The 23,375-nt window shown below is 37.5% G+C and overlaps 1 protein-coding gene across 15 annotated transcripts in view; it reads right to left on the bottom strand.

Moving 5' to 3' along the window:
* The window catches only part of LOC142979547 (FERM, ARHGEF and pleckstrin domain-containing protein 1-like), a 62,322-nt gene that overhangs the window by 22,186 nt on the left and 16,761 nt on the right, over positions 1 to 23,375 (bottom strand). For 11 of the 15 annotated variants that reach the window (XM_076124572.1, XM_076124540.1, XM_076124642.1 and 8 more), the window contains 12 exons: positions 10,626 to 10,736; positions 8,596 to 8,818; positions 6,850 to 6,973; positions 5,423 to 5,490; positions 4,991 to 5,178; positions 4,419 to 4,579; positions 3,965 to 4,039; positions 2,755 to 2,876; positions 2,187 to 2,356; positions 1,809 to 1,835; positions 286 to 372; positions 111 to 207 (listed from right to left, as the gene is read on the bottom strand). In XM_076124572.1, the coding sequence (XP_075980687.1) occupies positions 111 to 207; positions 286 to 372; positions 1,809 to 1,835; positions 2,187 to 2,356; positions 2,755 to 2,876; positions 3,965 to 4,039; positions 4,419 to 4,579; positions 4,991 to 5,178; positions 5,423 to 5,490; positions 6,850 to 6,973; positions 8,596 to 8,818; positions 10,626 to 10,736 (1,453 nt within the window). The remainder of the gene's footprint in view (positions 1 to 110; positions 208 to 285; positions 373 to 1,808; positions 1,836 to 2,186; positions 2,357 to 2,754; positions 2,877 to 3,964; positions 4,040 to 4,418; positions 4,580 to 4,990; positions 5,179 to 5,422; positions 5,491 to 6,849; positions 6,974 to 8,595; positions 8,819 to 10,625; positions 10,737 to 23,375) is intronic. The other 4 variants (XM_076124630.1, XM_076124613.1, XM_076124622.1 and 1 more) reach the window with 4 other exon arrangements.

The raw sequence follows: 23,375 nt of genomic DNA on the forward strand, positions 1-23,375 counted from the left end.
CGATTTCTTAAAGCTCGAGGAATGCTTCGCCAGAACGAAGTCCGGGTAACCGCTAGAGGCGATGGCGGGGCGGGACGCGGGCGGGGGGGACGTGGCGGGCGGGCTCTGACCTGAGGGGCGCGGGGCACGAGGCGGCGGAGTGGGCGCGCGGCCGCGACCACTCACACGGGACAAACTCGCCTGGCTCCATGTACTCTCCGGAGAAACCTGACACGAAAAGTTAACGATTAAACGACAACATATACGTAACTGATGTGTTTTAATATTTCATAGACGTCTGCTAACCAATGGTGTCGTCGTCCGATGAGGCAGAGGCGAATCCTCCGTATCCGGATGATGATTGACCTCGGCATGGGTCACTAGCTCGGGAGCCTGGAAATACATGCAATTGCATTAGTAAAACGACAAAAACCAATTAGGATACTAATGTCCACAACAATGAAACAGTTATGACCACCAGAGTTTAACACTATAACGTTACTAACATTATTATGTTTGCACTTAACTCTGCATGTTTGATCAAACATTTGTCGCCATTGAGATAACACAAACATTCGATCAAATTGTAGTAAAGCGCCAACATAACAAATGTTTGTGAATTGATCCCCGTGACATTCGTGCGTGACGGAAAGTGTGCGAAATGACCGGATTTGTGCATTAACAGTTGAGTTTGATACACCTCCTCCCACAAGACATTAGAAGTGCTCTAATATCAAAAATATAAGAGCACTTCCATATCCTATAACAATGTTAACACTTTTTTATTATAAACAACATTTTGAGTAAGCATTTGCGAGAATCCAATCAGCCGACTACTCCCGCGCTTATAAACGCTCGATTTTGGTAAACATCAGTTAAGAATCATATAAATCACAACTACCCTAAAGAGAAAATACGACTAAAAAAACAAAAACATTTCAATCACTCCCACATTTTACAAAAAGTTACGCAATTTATCAATTTTTTTGTGTATCACGCTAGTTCCTGAAATGCTCACTCATTTCAAGGGTTTTAAAGATGTCCATCAGCAATGATTTTACATAGATATAAGAATGTACAAGAACGTTGGATATGGCATGACACATTCTGTGCGAACAACGTATAATAAAAGTATTAAAAAGACCCGTGATATCGCATGCCTGAGTATACTTTCTAATTTGGTTACAAATCATAAAACTTTTTACATAATATATATAATACGCACATTATACTTACAAATGATATAAAGTATTTTCGTTCATAAAAAACAATAACTTTTTTTTCAATCAGACGGTTTTTTTAAATAGGTAAATGTAGAAAATCTAAACAAGAGAAAAGCTGTGTCACGAAAGAGAATGGGGTAGATTTTGTGTAACCAAAATAGAGTAACGGTTAGTTCACATTTAGGCGCATACATCAGCAAAGGTTTATGTATCTCATTTTTGATTATTTCTAATAAGTAGTTTTATAATTGCTCGATATTGAGCGTGGACTCTGCGCTATTCGAATTAAACTTCTTTCGTCGCGCACGTCAAGAAACCTAGAATTTTCAGCTATTTCTTTAAAGAGTCAAGGACTTGAAAACAGTTTGAAATGAAGTTCGAAGTTTGAGAGTACCTCATTCTAGGGCTCTAATCTAACGCAAAATCGATTTCAGCGCCGCTTGAATAAACAAAAATGAAATACACATAAACCAAAGCTCTCGAATACAAACAAATGTGCCCCAACATAATAATGAGACCAAGACTGTTAGAAATGATTCATTGAACAGTTTAGATACATCGTACAAGTATTAAAGTATAGTGACAAGCCAATTGAGGGGCTCTTACGATTTGATCGCAGTACAGTTTTGTCAGCTGAAAGAAACAAATACAACATCTATTGAAGTCGAAATAAAAGATCAGAAAAACGTTTCAGTTTTTAAGTTTCTTTTGAAGATAGAAACAAGTTTGTGATGTGTGTGCATTATAAAAATGATGAAATTTACTATTTTTGATAAAAGAATTGAATGCAATATTGTAGAAGCGTAAAATGCTTTAAGTAAAAGACACATATTTGTAAAGCAACATAATAATCTAGATCGTGTTAATGATCAGAGCAAACACAAATTTGACTATGAATGCAGTATACCGTGTGTCGCTGAACTATTAACTGTTACACGTATGTGTGTGTTGCATGTCAGTGTGTAGTGCGGAGTGCGGCGTTACCTTGTCCCTCGTGGTGGCATAGGCGGTAGCTGCGAGCGGCGGGCGAGTGGCGGCCGGCGCCGGACGCCGCGCCCGCCCCGCCGCCGCGCGCGCCTCCTCCGCACTGTAGCCCTTCATCATCAGAGAAGCCTCCAGGTAGTGAGGTTGCTTGTCCCACTCCAGGGAAATCGCTGCAACATCGACACTCTCTCAATGTGGGATTCACGCGCACCTCGTAACGAACACACGACGACCAAGGACAGAAGCGTTTAATAAAAAGAAAATAAAGAGATGCAATCGAATCATAAAAAAAAGAAATTCAATTAAATTTGGATACTCTCGGGAGAATTTTGAATTTCACCTCGCATAAAAATGTTCATATTTAGGATAAAGGAGTAAGAGCTGTCGTAAGGCACGCGCGTGGGATCCGTTGCGGTCGCATCCGTCACTGAGAAACTAAAGAGACAACAGGCAAGCGAATAACAAACAACCGCAGCACGTTCAGACGTACTCCTTTATGCTAAACGCAGGGGTGGGGAGCGGCTCGCCGGCGGCGGTGGTGGTGGTGGTGGTGTGGAGTCGTACGTACCGTCGGAGCCGGGCGGCAGCGGCAGCAGCGGGTGCGCGGAGACGGCGGCGCCGAGCGGCGGCGGCGCGCACACGTTGTGGCGCGAGCCGTGCGCCGAGCGCGACGCGCGGAACGAGCCCGACCTGCGACATCGGGCAGAGGATGGTGACACACCAGCTTTTGGTTCCGCCGCGCGGGCCCGCCCCGCCGCGCCCCGCGCCGCCCCAGCGAGCGGCGCGCGACCGGCTACGCTCTACCGACCGTGGACGATCGACGGGCGCCTACGCCGCCTATCGCGGCCGTCCTCGTATGATTTCAATTAAAGAGTGTGAAAGGAAAAGAATTTGATATTGTCGCTTTACGGTTTCTATAGAATGTAAAAGGTGACTTAGAAAGTGAAGTATCGATAATGGTCGACTATCTGTCGTTACGCGCACTAAATAGCCTCGTGAGACGCGCCGCGGACCGGGAAGATAAGCGGAACGGTGAGAGCGCGGCCCCGCGCCGCGACTGACTCCCTAGTATAGCTAGACCGACGACACCATCCTCCGACCGATAGTCACATTGGCGTCGCAACGCGACGCACTCTCCGACTACACCACGTCATACTCTCTCGTTTATTTGGAAGAAGCGGAAATTTCAACGGATACAGCGCATGCTCGAGATTATGCTAATCACCATCGATAAATACAAACTATGTCGAAGCCTCACTCTAACCAATTCGTTTTCGATTAGTCGATATTAGGGACACTTCGTGAGTTACATCATGCAAAACCTTATCGTTACCGAGTCGTTCGCTCTCGTCACACAGACGCCCACAAGACAAAACCAAAAGCTAGTGTCTCCCGGCCCATGCTAACCACTCACCTTCGTCACTTACGCTAGAATTAAGTTAATAGTTAGGAGATGATCCCTACGCCCTCAACAGTATGTTCCATGTAACAAACGACTATATTACATCTATAAGCGTCTAGCTACACCTAACGTTACATTAAACATAAGTTTACAGTAAGAAAGCTATTTATTGTATCTAGCTTAAGCTGTCAAATAGTATTATGTTATACATGCAGTATAGTTCGACACGAGATGAACACGATACTCCTTATATATTATTCGTTGTCTACATATTATTTGTTTATCTCGTGTCGTGAGTAGTTCTAAATCGATACATAGCTGCGTAGTACATAATGGCTAAGCTTACAGTTAACTAAAAAACAAAGTATGGACGCACCTTTGGAATGTTTGTCGTTTCACGTAGTTGTCTCGTACGTACTCCACGATCTGTTTCTGCGTTTTACCGCTATACCTGTACAAAACAATAACAACACCTTTTTCATAGCATTCAAAGTCAACTGCTCAACTAAAGGAATTGAGTTTCATTTCAGGGGCATTTTCGAAGCTCGTACCATTTTTAGAATTATATACGGGCACGTATACGCCCGTATACGCCCGTGTACGCACGTATACGCCAATATCAAATGAGTTACCGATCCATTCGGATTTTCTAAATCTAAATTTTGATATTCTGATGAACATTACATGATATCGATGTTTAGTGACAAATTCTCTATTCAGTAACCAATAAGTGGAATACTGACTAAAATGTTACAGTGTTTAAAAACATAACATCGCACCTTGTTATAATAAAGGTAGATAGAAACAACAATATAGTACAATAGTCTTACCTAAATGAGGATCCTCTTGAGATGACCCTAGTCTTGTGACGAGGTTGTCTCTGTACAGTGGAACATCTGAAGAAGCCGTGGTTCTCCACGCATTTCTTCCAGAAGTTCTTGCACTCGTTGCGACCGTCGAAGAAGAATTCCACCACGTCGCGGTAATAGCCCTAACAAATTAAAACTTAGTTTATAATTCAAGCATGTCGAATTTATTTGACTGTCGTCGTTTAAGGTGTATTGAGAATTGTGCTATTATCAAAACAAACAAACTGTGATGTTACAATATTATAGGTTTGTCGCTAGGAATACATCTTATATCCAATGATAAGTGCTAGTGATGTCAACAATTAGATAAAAAAATCAGGATATTTCATCGGATGTGTTCAGCAAAGCAGTTGCAATTTTGTTTTTTATTTACATACGAATTTTTATTGTGGAAAAAAGGTGTGTTATCTTTTTAGTGCAAAACCTGAATTTCGTGAACATTTACAGGCAGTGCAAAAATGCGTGAATATCAAACAAGATTTTAATATTACTTTCCTGTGTAATCTAATATAAAGTGCACAAAATCGACTTACAATACTCACATAACCCTCCGGGTGCAGTTTGATGAGGAACTTTTTCCTTTTGAACGATATCTTGCGTATTTTAGCCCAGCTGAATGTGTTGATCTTTGTGTAGTTCTGAAATACTATGATGCCCATGTGTGCCACTGATAAGTTCAGTGGCACGCCTTCGTGGTCCTTCGCTGGGTGCATTTTTATACCTGGGTAAAGAATAGTTAGATTATGAAGCTGTACAGTATTTTGGCACTGATTCGAAAACTAGCTTTAGATGAAGATTAAAGTCTGAAGGTGGATTTTTCCACGGTCAGATTGTTGTTTTAGTTCCCAAAGATTTTTTTAGGATTTCAAATAAAATATACCTCATTTTTAAATCAATGTTAAACAGCTCATAAAAGACGAAAATATGGCTTATTTCTACAAATAAAAGTTTAAGAAACGACTTACCGTATAATTCGCACCTTCGTGCTGTTTCTAATAAATTTAAATCAGCCTCCGCCGGACTTTGGCCACTGCAACGGAAAAGAAAATAACGATAATTATTTCAAATCTCTACAATGAAAATGACTTAAAAGTATGTCGCAAGTACAACACTTATTCGAATTAGAGCTACAAACGCTTTTCTCAATGCAGTTCAAGGCACAGAATTTTAAATCGTATTTAAATGCATTACGTAAATACACTCTTTTCTTTTTTTCAAACTCTTTTATAGATGAAAACGTAGAACTATGTTTGTAAAAGAATATGATATTGGAAATACCTTATTATTATAGTTGTGAGACTAATGTTACACACAGTCAGTGAAGCAGAAAGAAGCCCAACGAGATATTTTTGATTCTTTTGGTGGTTGGTAACAAAATTCTTGATGTATTTATAACTTAAGTATAGGCTCTAGCTAGCCTGTACTTAAGTTAAAAATACATCTGCATTTTCATAGGTCTACGTCATAGACAAGTTCAGCTATGTTTGTACATTCAAACTAATTACTATATCTCTCGTACTACCAAGTACTAGTTAGGAGACCGAGTTAACTCGATCGTCTAGCCAAGATGTCTCAGGCGATATGAAATAGATGTAATTGAGTCAGTGAGTGTTCAATTTCCTCGTCCATTTCCGCAACTACATCGTCTGCCTCGCTTCCGTCCGTCTAGAGGCACTATCTCATCGTAGATTTAATATTTAAATGTTTAGGGAACGTATCATATATGACAGAACAGACACAGTGATCAACAGTCGTGCGAACATCATTATTGAGTACTGTGTCGTGAGTACTGTGTCGTACTGAATTTCGTTATGAACTTTTTTGGAGGTTACGTTTGTAAAACGAACAATCATAATACAGCCAAACATTGACCTACGAAAATGTTTTAACAGTGCGTCGTGAGATGTAAAGCATAGCGGAGAGGAACCGTTTCGATGACTTAAAATGATGAAATAGAGGAAAATAACAAAAACGGACCTGACCTATCGTTTAACCGACTAAAAATTATGTTCGAATTCACAAAATGTGTGATTGGTATATCGGAGTCCTATAACCCTGATAAGCTCAACCTCAACTCTATACTTCTTCTTCTTCTTCTTGTCATATGGTTAGTGGTCAACCTAGTGTCAAAGTTGCTCAAGCTGCCCGAAGGCCTTTGACGTGGCTTAATGACTGTTATCGTAGTAGATAACAACCGGGACCGACTTTTAACGTGCCCTCCGAAGCACGGAGACGCCCAGTTCAAATACCACTATGCGGTCACCCATCTATGGAGTGACCGCGCCAAGGGTTGTTTTACCAAACGATCGTTTACCGACCGGTGAGCGCAACTGGCTATGGACGCCTCATACTCAACTGTATAAAAAAGGAATAATTAGGTCAATGTACTTACAGATGTTTCTTATGGTTCTCCATGATCCGTCGCTCGGACTCCGAGTCCTGGCCGGGGAAGAACTTGTAGCCGCTGAGATACGTGTGGTCCGGGTAGTCTTCCGGCACGAAGTCGCCGCATTCAGCTGAACAATACAAAGATATTTATTTACATCAATTTGTATAAGTAGAGTATTATTTTGGCGTGTTTATTGAAAACGGATGTTGGGTCGATATTAATATCATAAATGCAAAAAAAAACCAGTCTTAACGTAGCAGCAGCTAAAGGCCCACAGGTTGGCCCAAATTTACTTTTTTTTTGAAACGAAACCTCAAAATTTTTGAGCAGAGCCGCGCGGGCCCGCTTCCTAGAAATATAGCACCAAACTACGTCAGAAACACTTTCAGATACTTGGAAATGAATTAGACATTAATTTTATTAAAGTAACAGAAACATAGAAATACACAATATGGTATTTAGGTAACAATAACTACACCTATGGTTATAAAATACCTAAGCTGCGGCAGTGTCTATAATTATCATAGCTGTTGGCACTTAGTACTGTAATCAAAGGTTTTATAGGTATTACCGTTATAGCTTAACGAATTGATAATTGCATTATGTAATTTACTTTACATCAGTATATACTTGCAATTGTCGTAGTAAACCAGGCAAGGAATCTAATTAAAGAAACAATGTATGTTTTACGTCAATATTAAAAACAGGTGCTTAATTTTTTTTTAACCCCGTTAATGTCCCACTGCTGGGCAAGGGTCTAATCCCGGAGAGGGAGCGGTTAGGCCTTGAGTCCACCACGCTGGACAAGTGTGGGTTGGGAACTTTGCATTCCTTCAAGAACTGTTTTAAAGGCATGTAAAGTTGCATCACTTAACATATTATAGAGCAAAATTTATTTCCGTGAAAACTTGCAACGGGTAAGTCGTTCAGTTCGTAAAAGAGTTCGCTTTTTTCCTCTAAGTGGATTGTGGTCAACGAAGTTTTAAGTTGTTAAAGCTCACCTTTAACGTGACTTAAGACTTAATTAACAAAACCGGAGGCGACTTTTAACTTGCTCTCTTTAGCAAGTCTCTCAGCTTAAGTACTTGTACCGACACTCACCTAGGCACTATATGAATAAGTAGCATAATATATTTCTTCAGTTCCACAATTAGTTTATCGACCAATAACTTAAGACGACTAGTCTTTTTATCGACCAAATATTTACGGCAACTAGTATTATCTTTGCTACGTCACGGTGTACTAATCACTCCCACGTTTCTTCGTTCCCATGTTTCCATTGTCCTATGCAATAGAGGGCGAACTTATTGCATTAATTTGCACGTTATCGAACTCTTGTCTATTGCCGAGGTTACTTTAACAGTAATTGTAGAAAAGCCTATCACACATTTTTCGGACCTGGGAGGTTATTGTGTATTATAGTTGGCAACCGTTTGACAGCAACTAATCTGTACATAGACTCTTTTCAAAAAGAATAGTTATTTCAAAGTGCCAATGTACTGCAAAGTAACTATTGAATTGGCATACACTAGTTGTCAACTGAGATTCGCAATACGCATGCAGGGGTGGTCGCAGCAAGCGTGAACTTCGCGTAATTCGAATTCGCGCGAAGCTGGTGGACGCAATGTATGGGCGCCTAGCATTCCGGTAACGCACGAATGAACTCGCACGAATCGATTTGCCCTTTTTGGACAAGGTCTAAGACAATTTTGGGGTTGCCTTTACAAAAATATTCTATTAAACACACACCTTGTACAATATAACTGGCCATAAGCGCGGCGGTGTTCTCATTGCACTGTATACAGCCGGTGGCGAGGTCCTTCTTCACTTGCAGACAGAACAGGTAGCGTGTGAACTCCTCCTCGAGCCGCGCCGGGTCTGACGTGTAGAACTTGACGCAGAAGCGCAGCGTCGGCTCCAGCATCGAGAGACCCACTTGACGGCACATTGGCTTCTCTGAGTCTAGCCAGTACTGTGGAATAACGAATTAAAATTTAAAATATCGTTTATTTCGTATTGTACAAAGTATATTATATTGTATTTTTTTCTCCGCTCGTGAGAAAAAACGTCAATATATAGTAACGAATAAAAAAGTTACTTATGCGACAGTTTAAGTTTAACCACCAAAGATAGCGATACTTGGTGGAAGGGTAGACTAAAGATAAATCGATGATAAGTATATACCACAAAAGTATTAGTGGATCATTGCATCTTTATAGCAGAAAGACATTTAGAATTGTTGGGACCGGCCTAAAATACGTAAATAGTTGCACTACGTTACTAGCAGTCCCATGGATTTCGATTGAGAGCTGAAGTAATGATAGAGTACATTTTTTCAGAAACAATTGTTTTAGAAAACAATGGCACTGTCGTTGAAAAAAAAATCTGGTAAATAATGCAAGAAGTAAATAAATATCTATACATTTTCATCGCGCATATAAATAAAGCTTATTATTGCTCACATTCTCTTCATTTTCCCGTTATAAGCGTTGAGAATAAAATATGTACATTGCCAGCTTCTATAGCCATTTACACGGGATTGCACTTCCAATAGCCATTCCTATGATAGTTGGAATTGCATTTTACATATTTTATATTACCGAGCTAAGTAACTGCGTTTTATATGAAAGGAGTGTTAAGACTGTAGGTTCTATGGCCATTCTCAATAATTTATCGCCATATAAAAGATTTAAATAGAAATAACGAGTTTTTCATTTTCATTGTGCCTGTGCTCGCACCTTTGGTAAGGATTCCAGTCACCTATTGCAGCTGATGTTTATCGATGATAGTTATAATTATTAGTCGTGTTCTTACTTTATTAAGTACTATTTTTTGTACATAACAAAATACCTTCAGAACCAATTTATTTTCTATCAAAACCAAAATAGCAAATCAGAATAACAACCATCAGTTCCTAGTTAACACAACAATTACAAAATTCGAAACTAGAATGTTGTTAAAAGTAAACAAATCGTCAAGTTCACTATAGCAATTCTTCGCGGCGCATTTGTAAAAATCAGCATTATCCAATTACAAGCGCATAATAAAGGGATCTTGTAAGGTTTCAGTGTATCGACTTACAACACTCGTATTATGTTATTTCATACAGGATACATCTGCACTGTGTAGTTGCATTTATCTCTGCATTTATTTCTGTTATTATTTATTCTCTCCATACAACAGACTCAAGGTATAAACACGGCAAACAAATCTTTTACGTTCTTGATATTCGACTTTTGCTTACACAGAGCATATTTTGTAAATTATAGCAAGATGGGTCGAGAACTTATTAAAATTTGTCGGGAAGACCTGGACAAAAGTCGAGCAAAACAGGCATGATTGGCGTAACGAGAGGCGTAAGGCCTTGCAATGATTAGAGGAATAATATTGAAAGTTAGTTACGCAATAAGAATTACTTGCGTATTTTTTTACATATTACTCAACTAGCTTCTTCATTTTACCTCACAAGATTTTATTTCTTGATTTTACCTCACAAGAATCACATGTAAATGAATCATACTTGCTTTTCGTGATAATACATATGTAAGAGGTAATATTAGGTCGGGGAAAAAGTCTTTTCGCATTATAGTATGTATGAACTTGTAATAAAATCTCTTTGGCTTCAAGAATCACTAAGAGTACACAGTAGGTTTCTTTCAGTGAGCTCGTGAGGTACCCAAATATCGAGCTATTTTGTGCCGAGAAAAGATTTTATTACAAGTTCATACATACCATAACGCGAAAAGACTTTTTCCCCGACCTAATATTTAGATACGTACCCAAACTTTGGTGCCGTTCGCGTCCTGGTACTCCAGACCGAAGTAATCCGCTTCTAGTAGGTGTAGCTGTCGACATACTTGATCGAATAGCACCCTGCCTAGCGCCTTCGACTGAAACAAACAACATATATTATTTTAATATACATCTCTCGTAGCTTATAAATTGAAGAGGTAACTTAGAATATTTGAAAATGGTAGATCAAAAGCTTTTGACACTTATTAAAATAAAAAAAAATATATTTATAGATAGACGATATAAAATAGAAAAAGACTTACTCGTAGAAAGGTGAATAATAAACTAAAGGTATTTCAAATAAATCAATCAATGAGTCCGTTTTTAGCTCTGGCAATTTATTTATACCTATTCTGTTTTTGAAGTGGACACGATTTATATTTCAAAGACTACAAATAATGCAACCAAATCCGTCACGTATTGTTAGAAATAGCTGAAAAATCCAAACAAAGAATGCAGACCACGAAACGTTGGTGAGAAAGAAAAAAACATTTCACACATAGATTCCTGGCGCTGTGTGTGACAGTTCAAAGTGCGGTTGAACTTCGTGCAGTTATTCCAAGTATTCGGTATTTCCATCCTATAGCAGGTTTATACTGATTGTACATTATACATACCCGGGAATAAAACAAGCGAAAAGCTTTAAGGCTTCTTTGCGTCATCAATGAAACGCAAACCCTTTTCCTTGTACGTTATTTAAAGTTTGGGTCTTGTGTTTGCTTAGAACGTTTCAGGAAATAAATGTTCGGTTTAGATATAGTTTCGTATAACAGAATCAGAGGAACTGAAGTTACGAGTCCAAATAAACAAATAAAAAAGTTAGACAAGTGTTGAAATGGTATCCGTTGCTGTGTTCTGTTTGATCCTGATTCAAGATGTATACGTGAGGTGTATAAACAAACAGCTACCGAAATCTCAGAAGCTGATATACGTAACACGATTAGGAAGCTACGAAAATTATTAATTAATAGTAATTTAAGTCAAGAAAATGCTGTTCCCGTATAAGATAAACTTTACAATTATGCTGCAATGACGAAAAATGCTAAAACTCATAGCCAAACTAGTTGTTCAACTAATAAGTAATACTGAAATCAATGAGACTCGGTCATCGTCCTCACTTTTTTGAACAAGAAAAATTTAAAAGTATGCTCTTCTAAATAAAAATTCTAAGCAAAAGGTGAAAGATCGCGGGTAAACAATAGCTTTCTTACATTTTAAAGCTTTCATTTCGCGAGGAAATTTTATACTGTAGCAGAATATGAAAGCAATACATTGTAAGTAGCAGTGTAGTTGTAACAGTTACAACATCATAAACTAGTAAATCAATATTTGCAACATAATACGTGTATCGTATTGCTCGGTTCGTAACTTTAACTTGGTATATAAAGTTTCGTGATGTTGACAGAGTGGCCTAAGTCAAACAGTAAAGTAAGCTGGAATTATTGAACGACTTAACACTTTGGCATTTCGTGAATGGATCAGTGCGAAAGAAAGTTTTTAGGAAACAAACTTCTTGGATATATTTATAGTTAATGCGCAGAAAGTTAAGCTAGCTTACATTCAGATTAAAATATCAAACTGAACGAAAGTTCCATTAATATTTCCATAGAAGCCGTCAAACAAAACTACTTGACTCAAACGGTGCAGTAAAGTAAATAAACGGTGCAACTCCCACCTGGGGTAAAAATTGCACCTGGTCCCTCGAGCTACAGTTCATACTAAATACTTGAACACGATCTCCACTGAGCTGTTGTTTTTTTATGATATTCGAAACATTATGTCGAAAGGAAGAAGTAATGAAGAGAATGGATATAACTTGTCCTGTCGAAAGATGTCTTGTTTAATCACATTAACTCGAACACCACGGCTTATAAGGACAATGGCAGCTACATGTTGTCAAGCAAAACTTAATATTAGAGCAGTTCTCGCCATAAGAACACAGTTCATGAATCTGGGGGCACGGAAGTGCCCCCGCAAGTCGAGCAAAAAAAAGCGGCACGGCCGTACCATCCTTTTCTCGAAGCAATTCGGGCCATTTTCGACCCCCCTATAATGTCGTTGTGGATAAAACAAGAAGCGTGAATTTTCAGCAACAAATTATTCATTGTATAAACACGGTATATTTAAAATTTCAGTCAATTTGAACCAGTAGTTTAAGAATGACAACTTGTTAAAATTTTGAATTTTGTCACTCACTGATTCACTGACTCACTGACTCACCGATCATCAAAAGTCTAAGGTACTTCTAGCAGACTTAGAAGCTTCAAATTTAGAATACAAATAGGGTATAGTGTCTTAATCATGGGAAAAATTCAATATTTTCTAATTTCAGTCCAGTTTTCTAAATACACTAACTGCAACATTAACTTTGTAATCCCATATAAATGTATAAGATTACAAGATTACATTTGCAGTTAAGAATAATTACTACTGTAGAAAATAATAATTAATAATAGGTGTAGATAGGTACATACTATACGAGGCATAACGGGAGGGGATATAGGGTGGGTAAGGGTGTTTAGCCCATGAAAATGAAAAACATTCCCATAGGAAAATATGTTGAATTATAAGAAAAAACGTCTTTCCATACAAATTGGTCTTATGTTCGTTCTACAAAAAGAAGTGAGATGCCACCAAAAACATTCTGTAAAAAACCTCAAGTCTCGCCGTAAAAAGTTGTGAGATCTAAATAATACCAAGTCGATTAATCTATTTAGTCGCTACTTAAAGGACCTTCTGTCTTAAGTTATTACATAAGTTATTATCATGCCAATATTAAAAATATTTTACGTTTAAAACAAATAGATCGACTTGGTCATCGCATGAAAACACAAATTCGCCATAAAAATTTCAGGAGCATTAACTTCTCGTCGTGCTGTGTAGTGTAATACATACAAATCATGCGATGGCCAGGTCGGTCTATTTGCTTTAAACGTAAAATATTTTTAATATTGGCATGATAATAACTTATGTAATAACTTAAGACAGAAGGTCCTTTAAGTAGAGACTAAATAGATTAATCGACTTGGTATTATATAGATCTCACAACTTTTTACGGCGAGACTTGAGGTTTTTTACAGAATGTTTTTGGTGGCATATTTTTTACACATACACTGAAACTAGAAAATAGAATCTATGTACTACAAACAATTTGTACAATACGAAGTAAATATAATTCTATTCGTATCACACGGAATGTCATAAGACATATCACATGTCTTCCTCCTGTTGTTTTTAAGCCTAAGGCACATTTATTAAAGCTTATTTAAGTTTTATATACTCTTAAGGTAATTCTCCTTAAATACAGACATATTACAAGAAACTAGGTGACCGTCGGCATATCAAACAAAATGACGTCAGTGTCAGCACTATAAACCGTACAAGCATTCCTAATACACGCAAATATTTACAAAAGTAGCTTGGTAGAGGCGCGGGCGACGGGCGTGCCACCCACCTGTACATAATAAAATCCGCAATACACTCCAGCAGTAAAACCACCAACTATGCAATAAATCTGAGGGAGCGTGTGCAGAACGCGTTCCGTTACAAACTCTAGCTGTATGGAATATTTGCTTTTAATTTTGACGGTTACAGCGTGCAATGGTCGGACAAAGACAAAGGACAATGAAACGACATCTCAGTATATCAGTTGACAACTATTTGAAAGTTACTATTATTTACATTATTTTCTCCCTTAGATTATAGTGATTAACACGTTACGTCAAAGCAGCAATGTATTGCATAGTGGCTATCACTTTGACATACATTGTCATTTGTCAACTGAGATACATGTTAAACCAAACAAATAAAAAAATTAAAACAAATTTTATGGGATCCAAAATTTTATACGTTTGTGATGTCCCTCCTATTATTGTAAGACTAGTCTTCCTCTAACATTCGAGAGCCAGTTCGAAAAGTGACAGATTCGTCACTAACAAATCCCGAAGCAGTCTTCGCAGTTATAATTAGATTTGACTAAAACGATGCAATGGACCAGATAACTGATGAATCAAACTCGAACACCGATAAGATTGCGAACGGTGACAATTGAGAGGAAAACGGACAGTAGACGTCGGGCCAATCAACGAATTTCAACTTTTGATTAACAGACGAAGGCATATAGTAATCCAGGGATCAGCTGGAATTGAAACTGGTCGATCAAAAAGCAGACCAACAAGATATACATGCACATTATACTAAGTTTATTATGTTCCTTAAAATATACTTCATTGTTTTAAGTAGGTACACACACAGGTATGAATGTGAATAAAGCAAAAAAAGTAACGTGGAGACCACAGCAGCGAACGTTTTTGAGACTGCTAAACAGCATGGAACAATTCGAGATACAATTTGGAGATGAAATTGAAACTATAGCTACTACACTAAAATACTCGCTATTAACAATTGCCAGAATAACCACTAAACCGAAACTAAAAAGCGATAACATTAACATGTTCCTCACATACGTATTTTGAAGTATTGTGTCCAAGACAGATAGCTACACGCAAGAGTTAAATCAATAAGAGTGCGAGTATCCTCTGCCATCAAGCTGTTGACCTCGGGCCACGAGACGGCCGCGAGGGGACCAACGGTTTATAAATAAAACGTTACCGATCCTGCTGTGTCGTTCGTTACATGATTCACTGGATATCATGGGATTTGCTGGCTAGATTTGACTAGTTACGTATTTAGGTGGACAAACATACATTGAAAATTAAACTGAAACGAAGTAACACTTGACCCTTAATCGTAAACCTTCCTTTATGGATAAACTACGAATTAATAATGTCATTGTCATCTTTAAATTACAAGATTTATGTCCGGTTTCTGAGGCACATTTAGAGGTAGTTTATCTACTGTCATGTTTATATCAGCTTAAACGCTATTCAATAGATAAATTACCGCTAAATGTACGTCAGAAACCGGGCATTAATCGCGTACACATCTACCAACACACATATTAAAAGAAGGCTTTTCTCCCGAACTCTAACTACTGGGTAAATAATGATACATTGACAGAGTACTTAATAATTCCTCAATATAGTACTATAGTAATAAGGTGTCGCGTGTGGTTATGAGTAATAAAATATGCTAACAAATAAATAGCAACAGACCGCAATGAGGCAAACTAACGATCGTATGATGTGGCTTAGCTAGAACTAACACCACGACACACTTCAATGGAACATAATTCATAGTAATAAATTTATTTTACGGTATTCTTAGTCAAAGAAGACAAATAATAACTTATTGCATATGCTTCCAAACGCTAGGTCAAGAAATAAGTATGACCATTATTCATGTAAATCATTCGTAACTGGTAATTCGGTGGTAACATCATTCGCAAAGAAAAGATTTCATGACTTTGTGAATATTGTCTAAAGTTACAAAGATACGGATCCTAAAAGCTGCTCAACCTAGTCTCAACGTTAAACGCCTCTTAAATTCCATTCCGTAATCCAATCAAGTCCAAAATAAATCGTGTGCCGTTTCGCAGAACATATTTTATTAGAGGGCTCGTTACCCCAATAATGTGCCAACGATATATTAGTTATACTGTTATAGCGACGAGGCAGGCATAACAATTGCCCCTAGCTTAATGAAACGGCACGTTCATCTTGTTTAGTTGCCCGGAAGGAACTTGCTGCCCCTTAACGACTGCATAGAATATGCGCAGGTTATTTATTATGCGAATTTACTTTGGACACGACTTTACTATCGGTTTCAGGTGTCGTTTGATTGGCAGTAAAATTTGTGATCCAAATTCTTGAACAAAGGTCAGAATTGGCATGATTCTTTAAATATGAGAAAATCCACCTTCTTTTCTAAAATAGTGCATGTATATTAGAGAAGTCACGTTATAATATCAGTAGCAACATCTTCGGATGCGGAACGCAGCCCGCCACGGAACATCCGGCGGAACTAACTCCGGGCTTGTCATATTTTTTCTCTATTTTCATTCGCGAAATTCCACAACTCTTTGTATGGCGAAAATATAGAATCTCGCTACTTATTTATAGGAGGTATTTCCTGAATAACAACAGTACAGTCAAGAAGTATTTGTCGTTCTACGTGTATGAATGAAAACGTTAAAATCACTGTCGTTATAAGGCTATTGCGATGATATTCGTAGCTCGTTAAATTAATGTGAAGTAAATACAAGGAAAATATCGCTGTAAACACCGCATACATTTCTATACTTCCTAAATGACTAAGCAATAACGTTTATAAATTATTTATTGTTTGTAACTATGGCAAATATAAACGTTATTTGAAGAGTTTATTTTAACATTTTAAGAATGATGCATAAAAAAGAAGAACTGAGACTTCATAAAGATCGATGCAATATATAAATTAACAATACATTTATATGTAAAGGAACTCATAAACCGCCGAGCGCTTTATACTGTTTTCGTTTAAACGACCGGCGGCAGTACAGATATTGCCGGAAGACGGGCACGCATATAATGTTTTCCTGCAACTCGTAAAGGGCACAGGGTGAAGAACGTTCTAGATTACAAGCGGCGGGCTCTTTGATAACGATCTATTCTAGCGATCCTAGTAACATGTTGAACTTCGTATGTCGCGGTGCACATTATCAGTTCAACTGTGTAAGTTCACGACTTCTTGTCTCGCGTTCAATGTTCAAAGGGCGTTATTCTGCAGACAGTTTGTATATTACTCTCACAGTCTGAAAAAAATATGTAAAACTATATAATTTATTTTGTACTAGCTGACCCGCGCAACTTCGCTTGCGTCCAATAAGAGAGAATGGGTGAAATTTTTCCCCGTTTTTGTAACATTAACTACTGGTACTCTGCTCCTTTTGGTCGTAGTGTGATGATATACTATAGCCTATGTCCGTTCTCGGGTATCAAAATATCTCCATACCAAATTTCATGCAAATTGGTTCAGTAGTTTAGGCGTGATTGAGTAGCAGACAGACAGACAGAGTTACATTCGCATTTATAATATTAAGTATGGATCTATGACACTATTTTCCCCTTCAAAACTCTGCCTTATTTCTGTCTACAAACATGGCTTCTGATTTCATTCATCGTTTCGCTCCCTAACAGTCCGTATTCGCTCTTCAAACACACATCCAATATTCGCCATATGATCAAAAAACACGACGCAAAGCATGAACGATTTCATCATGCATGTAACTTTACCACAAACGTCCGAAAAGCCTTTGAATCGACAAAGAAAAATAGACGCGAAAAACCAACACAATTCATCAAGTGCAGTCCATATCGGACAAACCGCTGGTTTTTATTAACGTGGCCTTTTTCACTGCAACCAATTTTGGTGAGAACAATTCTAACATGACTAATGGAATTGCGAACCACTCAAATTAGAGATACGTCATCTCTTGATTATGTTTGTCCACTTACCATAAGTGGATATGACCACGAATGTACGTCATTTGTAGTAAAAAATACCGCAGCCGTGGCGAAAATGGAAGTTACTATGACTGAACTAAAACAAATAGTTGTAAGAAGTATTATGATCGCACATGCATGTTTAAAAATAAACTGGGAATAACAATTACATTGATTAGGTATTGAAAAAAATATCGTAGTTTTCAGAGAAAACTGACAACAAGCAAGGGTATGAATAAATAAAAGAAAATCGACAAATGTGCCGAGCCATAGCTGATGAATGACTGTCAAGCCTTTGTTTTTGTTTCCCAAAATATACCTAAACAATGTGATCGAAAATGTGACATTTTCCCTTTAAGGCAAATGGTGATTGATAGCCATCGAAAATAACCACGTTGCTTTAAAGAATAGAACATTTTACCGAAACCGGTTGAATTGTTAGAGTTGTGATGACTCGACTGAAATATATGGTAATTAAGGGAACGTTAATATTTACAATATGATTCACCTTCATAACAAAACCAGAATTTAATTGAAAATACAGCGTTACTTTCATTGTAATACATTTACTAAAAATAACAGAAAATAAAACATTTTGACCGGCGGTGTCATCTAAAAAGCTATACCTCCTTACTATATCAACTTAGGTACAAAATCTTTACATAACCATTGAGATAAAACCGAGAGACATTTTTCGCTGCCTCATTCGGAATTTTCTTCAAAATACACAGCATACACGTATACAGGGCTCCTGTACCGAGCGGAACGTGCCTGCCGAAGAATTGAAAATTTTATGTCGCAAAACATGACCAGAATCAACGATACAGTTTCTGAGACGGCTCCTGCGGATCGTATTTCTTAAGGAATATCGAGCTTACCCGTCCTCAATAAACAACGATTTTGTACCTTTGAAACCACGATTTAGCGGTAGGCTTAAGAGATTTGAAGACCTACGTTAATCACGGGTTTGTAGTATCTATTTTACAGACCTCACTGTTGTTGAACAGTAAAATAAAGTTGGAATGCCACAATAAGTCTGTCAAGTTATTATTAACGCCTGTTTGCGGAGGACTCACTTTCATAAGTTAGTACAAGAAATCCTGAAGAGCATTTGTTTTGAACATCGTTTTTAACCAAAAAATGTATATCAAATACTGCGAAATAAAACCCAATCTGTTCTAACTCTAGCGAATTTAAACACCCAGAAAGCTCTGCAGATTCTCGCAAGAAATTGGATAGCGTTTTATAAACTTTAAAAACAGGATCTAGAAACTTCGCTATGACATCATAAAAATGCCGGAATCGATTGTAAAACTGAACTCCACAGATCGTGAGGTTTTTATACTTTTTATTTCTTGGCGGGTTGTATCACAATTTTGGTTGAACATGTTTCGGTGAAAACTTGGCACTCGATGAGACCACGTTCAACCTATATTTCACTATCAACCAAGTAATTGGACTTTGGGAAAGTCTGAGGGGCCATTCATCATAAGATTGTAATTATACAACTTTACTTCTTCCTTCATTTTCTGATAAAAAAGTGAAAGGATATTAGTTTGAGACCCCAATTTGCATTAGCGATATCTTCTTCGTAAAATTCACCAACTGGAAGAGAGGCGCGATTGCCGCAAAGATAAGTCATTATTTTGTCAGATAACCACCAACACTTTATATTACCAGTCACAGAATAAAAATATTTGCATCCAATTTCCTCGCAAATTTCGAATGCCGTTTTTTTTACCTCCCAAATTTACTTGGAGCATTGCAGAAGCAGTAAAACCTCCCCAACTAAACGTACCGCGCCATATATTGTGGCACACAAAAACTGGTCCTATTCTTAAAGTAAACAATTAGGGCAACCCGTTTTATTTTTGCGTCAGTTTATTTACGGACTCGTAAGGTTCTCTTGCGATGACGTACCGTAGAATAAACCTCCGCTGCAAAGTAAACCTTAATGTTTGGATAATAAAGTTGATATAGGAGCGTTGTTCAGACAAGAAAATGATTTTATTTCTTTGACATTAAAGTATGTAATATTATGGATGGATCTTATAGCAGGTCACCTGAGGCAGAGATTATTTATATCGAGGCATCTAGCGCCTCCTTGACCCCTTCTAATTTTGATGTATTCTAGTATACAGTCTACTATACTTATTCATTCCTTAAGATACAGCATCAGGTAACATAATATATGCAAAAAATGTGCTGCCGTAAAAGCCTTAAATATTTAGACTCTTTAATTTAAAGTTCAGGGCTCCCATACTGTAAATAAGGTTAGGAAAAAGGAATTTACTAAGGAATTAATTTGCACCGTTTTACGAGCACTTCATACGGAGAAATACCTCAGTAGTAAGTTGAGCAAAGGATTGCGAGACCCGTGTCAAAGGTGCGACACTTTCGCACACACATTGAGGCACATTACGGCACGGATGTAACACACATCATTTTTATATTCACTCGGTCGGAACACTGGGAATTTTGTGGTCCCTACGTTTTTATAAGTGAAATGGAAAAGCCCAATGTTTTGCTTGATTTTTGCTGCTATTTCGCATGATATTGAATCTTAAACCGCATAAAATTTATTTTATAGAGACAAATAAATATAATTCTAAAGCCTCGCGTGATGGAACTTTGAAATGGTCAATGAACGCAAGCATACTTCCAAGTTTCAAGGATTGCTAATTAAAGCTAAAATCTCTGAGTGCGAACTTTTCCCTGCAGTCAGAGGATGCCGATTTATTTAATTTCTACACGCTTTTAATAAGTGACCTACATACACGGTAGAGAAAATTAAGCGCTAAATATTCCCAGTAAATAATTCGTTGCAAATTACTTTATTTCTGGATTAATTAATTCCCCACCACCAATCCAAAGACTCGTTAGGGGAAACGGCGTAATGGAACGCTAATAAGCGTAATAATTAATCACGGCCAACAGCCATAGCGTCTATTATAAACATAATAGGTCACATTTAAACACCTATTTGGGTCACAGTCTTACGCGCAATAAAATTACAAGACTTGCGCACTTTCTCACGGAAATGTTGATAGTTATTTGAGAATTTGTATTTATCTACGACCGAAACACAATCTAAACTGAGGTAAAACAAAACAACTCGAGATAAACCGAAGAATTAACATAAAATACGGCTCGATACTCAAATACTGGGTAAATTGACCGAGGCGGGAGACGGAAAGAGAACAATAGGCTCATTGAAGCAATCAAAACTGGCTGGCTCAGGGCTCCCACGATAAATTCCTGGCTGTTCGCCAGCCTCACAGATAAGGGTTGACACAAACATAGATTAAACACGACAACCGCACGATTTTTATCCGCACAATCATGACAACAAAATTAATAGTTGTTTGTAAACATTCTGTCAACTGCATTGTCTTGATATGACCACGAAGAAATACTGCAACTGGTAATATACGACTCCTAATTTGACCCCGCATACAGGGTGCTTATTATAAACTCAGTAAGAAGTTTGTGATGGTTTCTAGTATTTAAACAAACCTAAAAAATATCAAACAGTTGTTTATTTACCTATTCCAAATTATTGTTGATATAGAACTAACAATAATTAAGTACAAGGTTTCCGCGCACAACGTAATTAGCTTTGTTGTTTAATAAGTAAATAATATCTGCTTAACTTTCTTAAGCAACAAATGCCGCACACAAATTACACCGCAGTCGCATCACCGCAAAGTCCGCGGAAGCCCTATGAGCCAGCTGTCTAAAATATTCTATCAATTTTTGCTCAAACTGAAATACTTTCGCAATATTTCCTCTCAGTTTGTAAACTCCAGTTTTGAGTTTCAAACAACGTTACAGAAGAAATATATCGGAAATTTTTCAATACTAGTTTCAAATTGAACTTTAAATGCGAACATTGTGTTGACAAACGTTCGAAGTTTACGAATAAAAAAGCGTATTACCGAAGCAAATCAAATATGTCATTATTCATGCATTTGTTACAGAAACACAGACCGTGACCGGAATGTTAAATCTTAGATAAGCTGACTTATTCAGAAAAATTGTTATAATGTCTAACGTAATGTTATTTCATTTACAAAGATTGACTTAAAATGACCATAATTTTTAAATCGACAATCAATTCACCGCCATTTCTTGATGCCTTTAAGAATGTTGTTTTCATTACACAGCTAATTCAAATTGAAAGCAGCCAATAAGAGGCATCGTTAATATAATTTTAAGTAATTAGCTTTAAATTATAGTAAGTAATAACTATTTCATCACCCACTCTTCAATAATTTTGTACTATCTTCTACTTTTAAACACGTACTCCTCAAAGTACGCAGACAGAAACCAAACAACCTTTGATATCAATAGCCTTCTGTATTGGAACATAAAACGTCTAGTCTAGAACACGTAACCCATATCTCCTATCCAGAAAACAATATCTCGGCAGATAGGAGAAAAGAATGCGATATTGAAAGTTTGCCCGCCCAAAACACAAATGGAGTCTGGAGACTTCATTTAATTTAGAAGGACAATTTGAGAAAGGGTGAAAAAACATTTATGTTAAAAACAGACGGCTTATATAAAAATTGTGTACTTTTCATTATTTGTATTACAAAAGTAGTTTCTTTGAAATCAACATGGATTGTCAAATACCAATACTCGAAGATTTTTTTTATTTGATTACTAAAATATTTCGCACATGTAATTTGTGGCAAAATTTGTCAATGTAAAGGAGTTTGTTAAATTCTGGAAAAACTAGACTTCCAGTTTTGACAAACAACATGATAATATATTTGAAACCTCAATAAATATATTATGTTTATTCGTTTAAAGTACACAGCGTATTTTCCAATAGCGTCATCGCCAGAACTTGTGGTGACTGACATTCAATTCATTACAAGATGACTGCATACTTTTGATCGATGATGTAAAACTACCAAATAAGACTTTTGTTCAGAAGTAATGGGAACTAGAGCTAGAATAATGTTCCATCATAGTCGTGTCGATGAATAAAAGGTCACACGGGGAAGAAGAAGAGATTAATGGATTGTGTGATGGATAGCGTGACTTGTAGTAGATGGAACTCTGAGGACAATGCATGGAGAGGAATGGAATTATTTCAACAATATAAAATAAAATTTAAAATATAAATTAATAGAGGAGCTCGTGGCTTAGTTAACAGCAGCCGCGCGGATCGATCTCTGAGGTTAAGCCATGCTTGCCGAGGTTGATTTGTGGATGGGTGACCATCTAATACATTTCGAGTTCCTCCGTGTTTCGGAAGGCACGTTAAATTGTGGGTCCCGGCTGTCAATTTCGAAGATCTTTGACAGTCGTTAACAGTAGTCAGAAGCTTGAAAGTCTGACAAC

Source organism: Anticarsia gemmatalis, chromosome 2, assembly GCF_050436995.1.
Source record: "Anticarsia gemmatalis isolate Benzon Research Colony breed Stoneville strain chromosome 2, ilAntGemm2 primary, whole genome shotgun sequence".
Taxonomy (NCBI): domain Eukaryota; kingdom Metazoa; phylum Arthropoda; class Insecta; order Lepidoptera; family Erebidae; genus Anticarsia; species Anticarsia gemmatalis.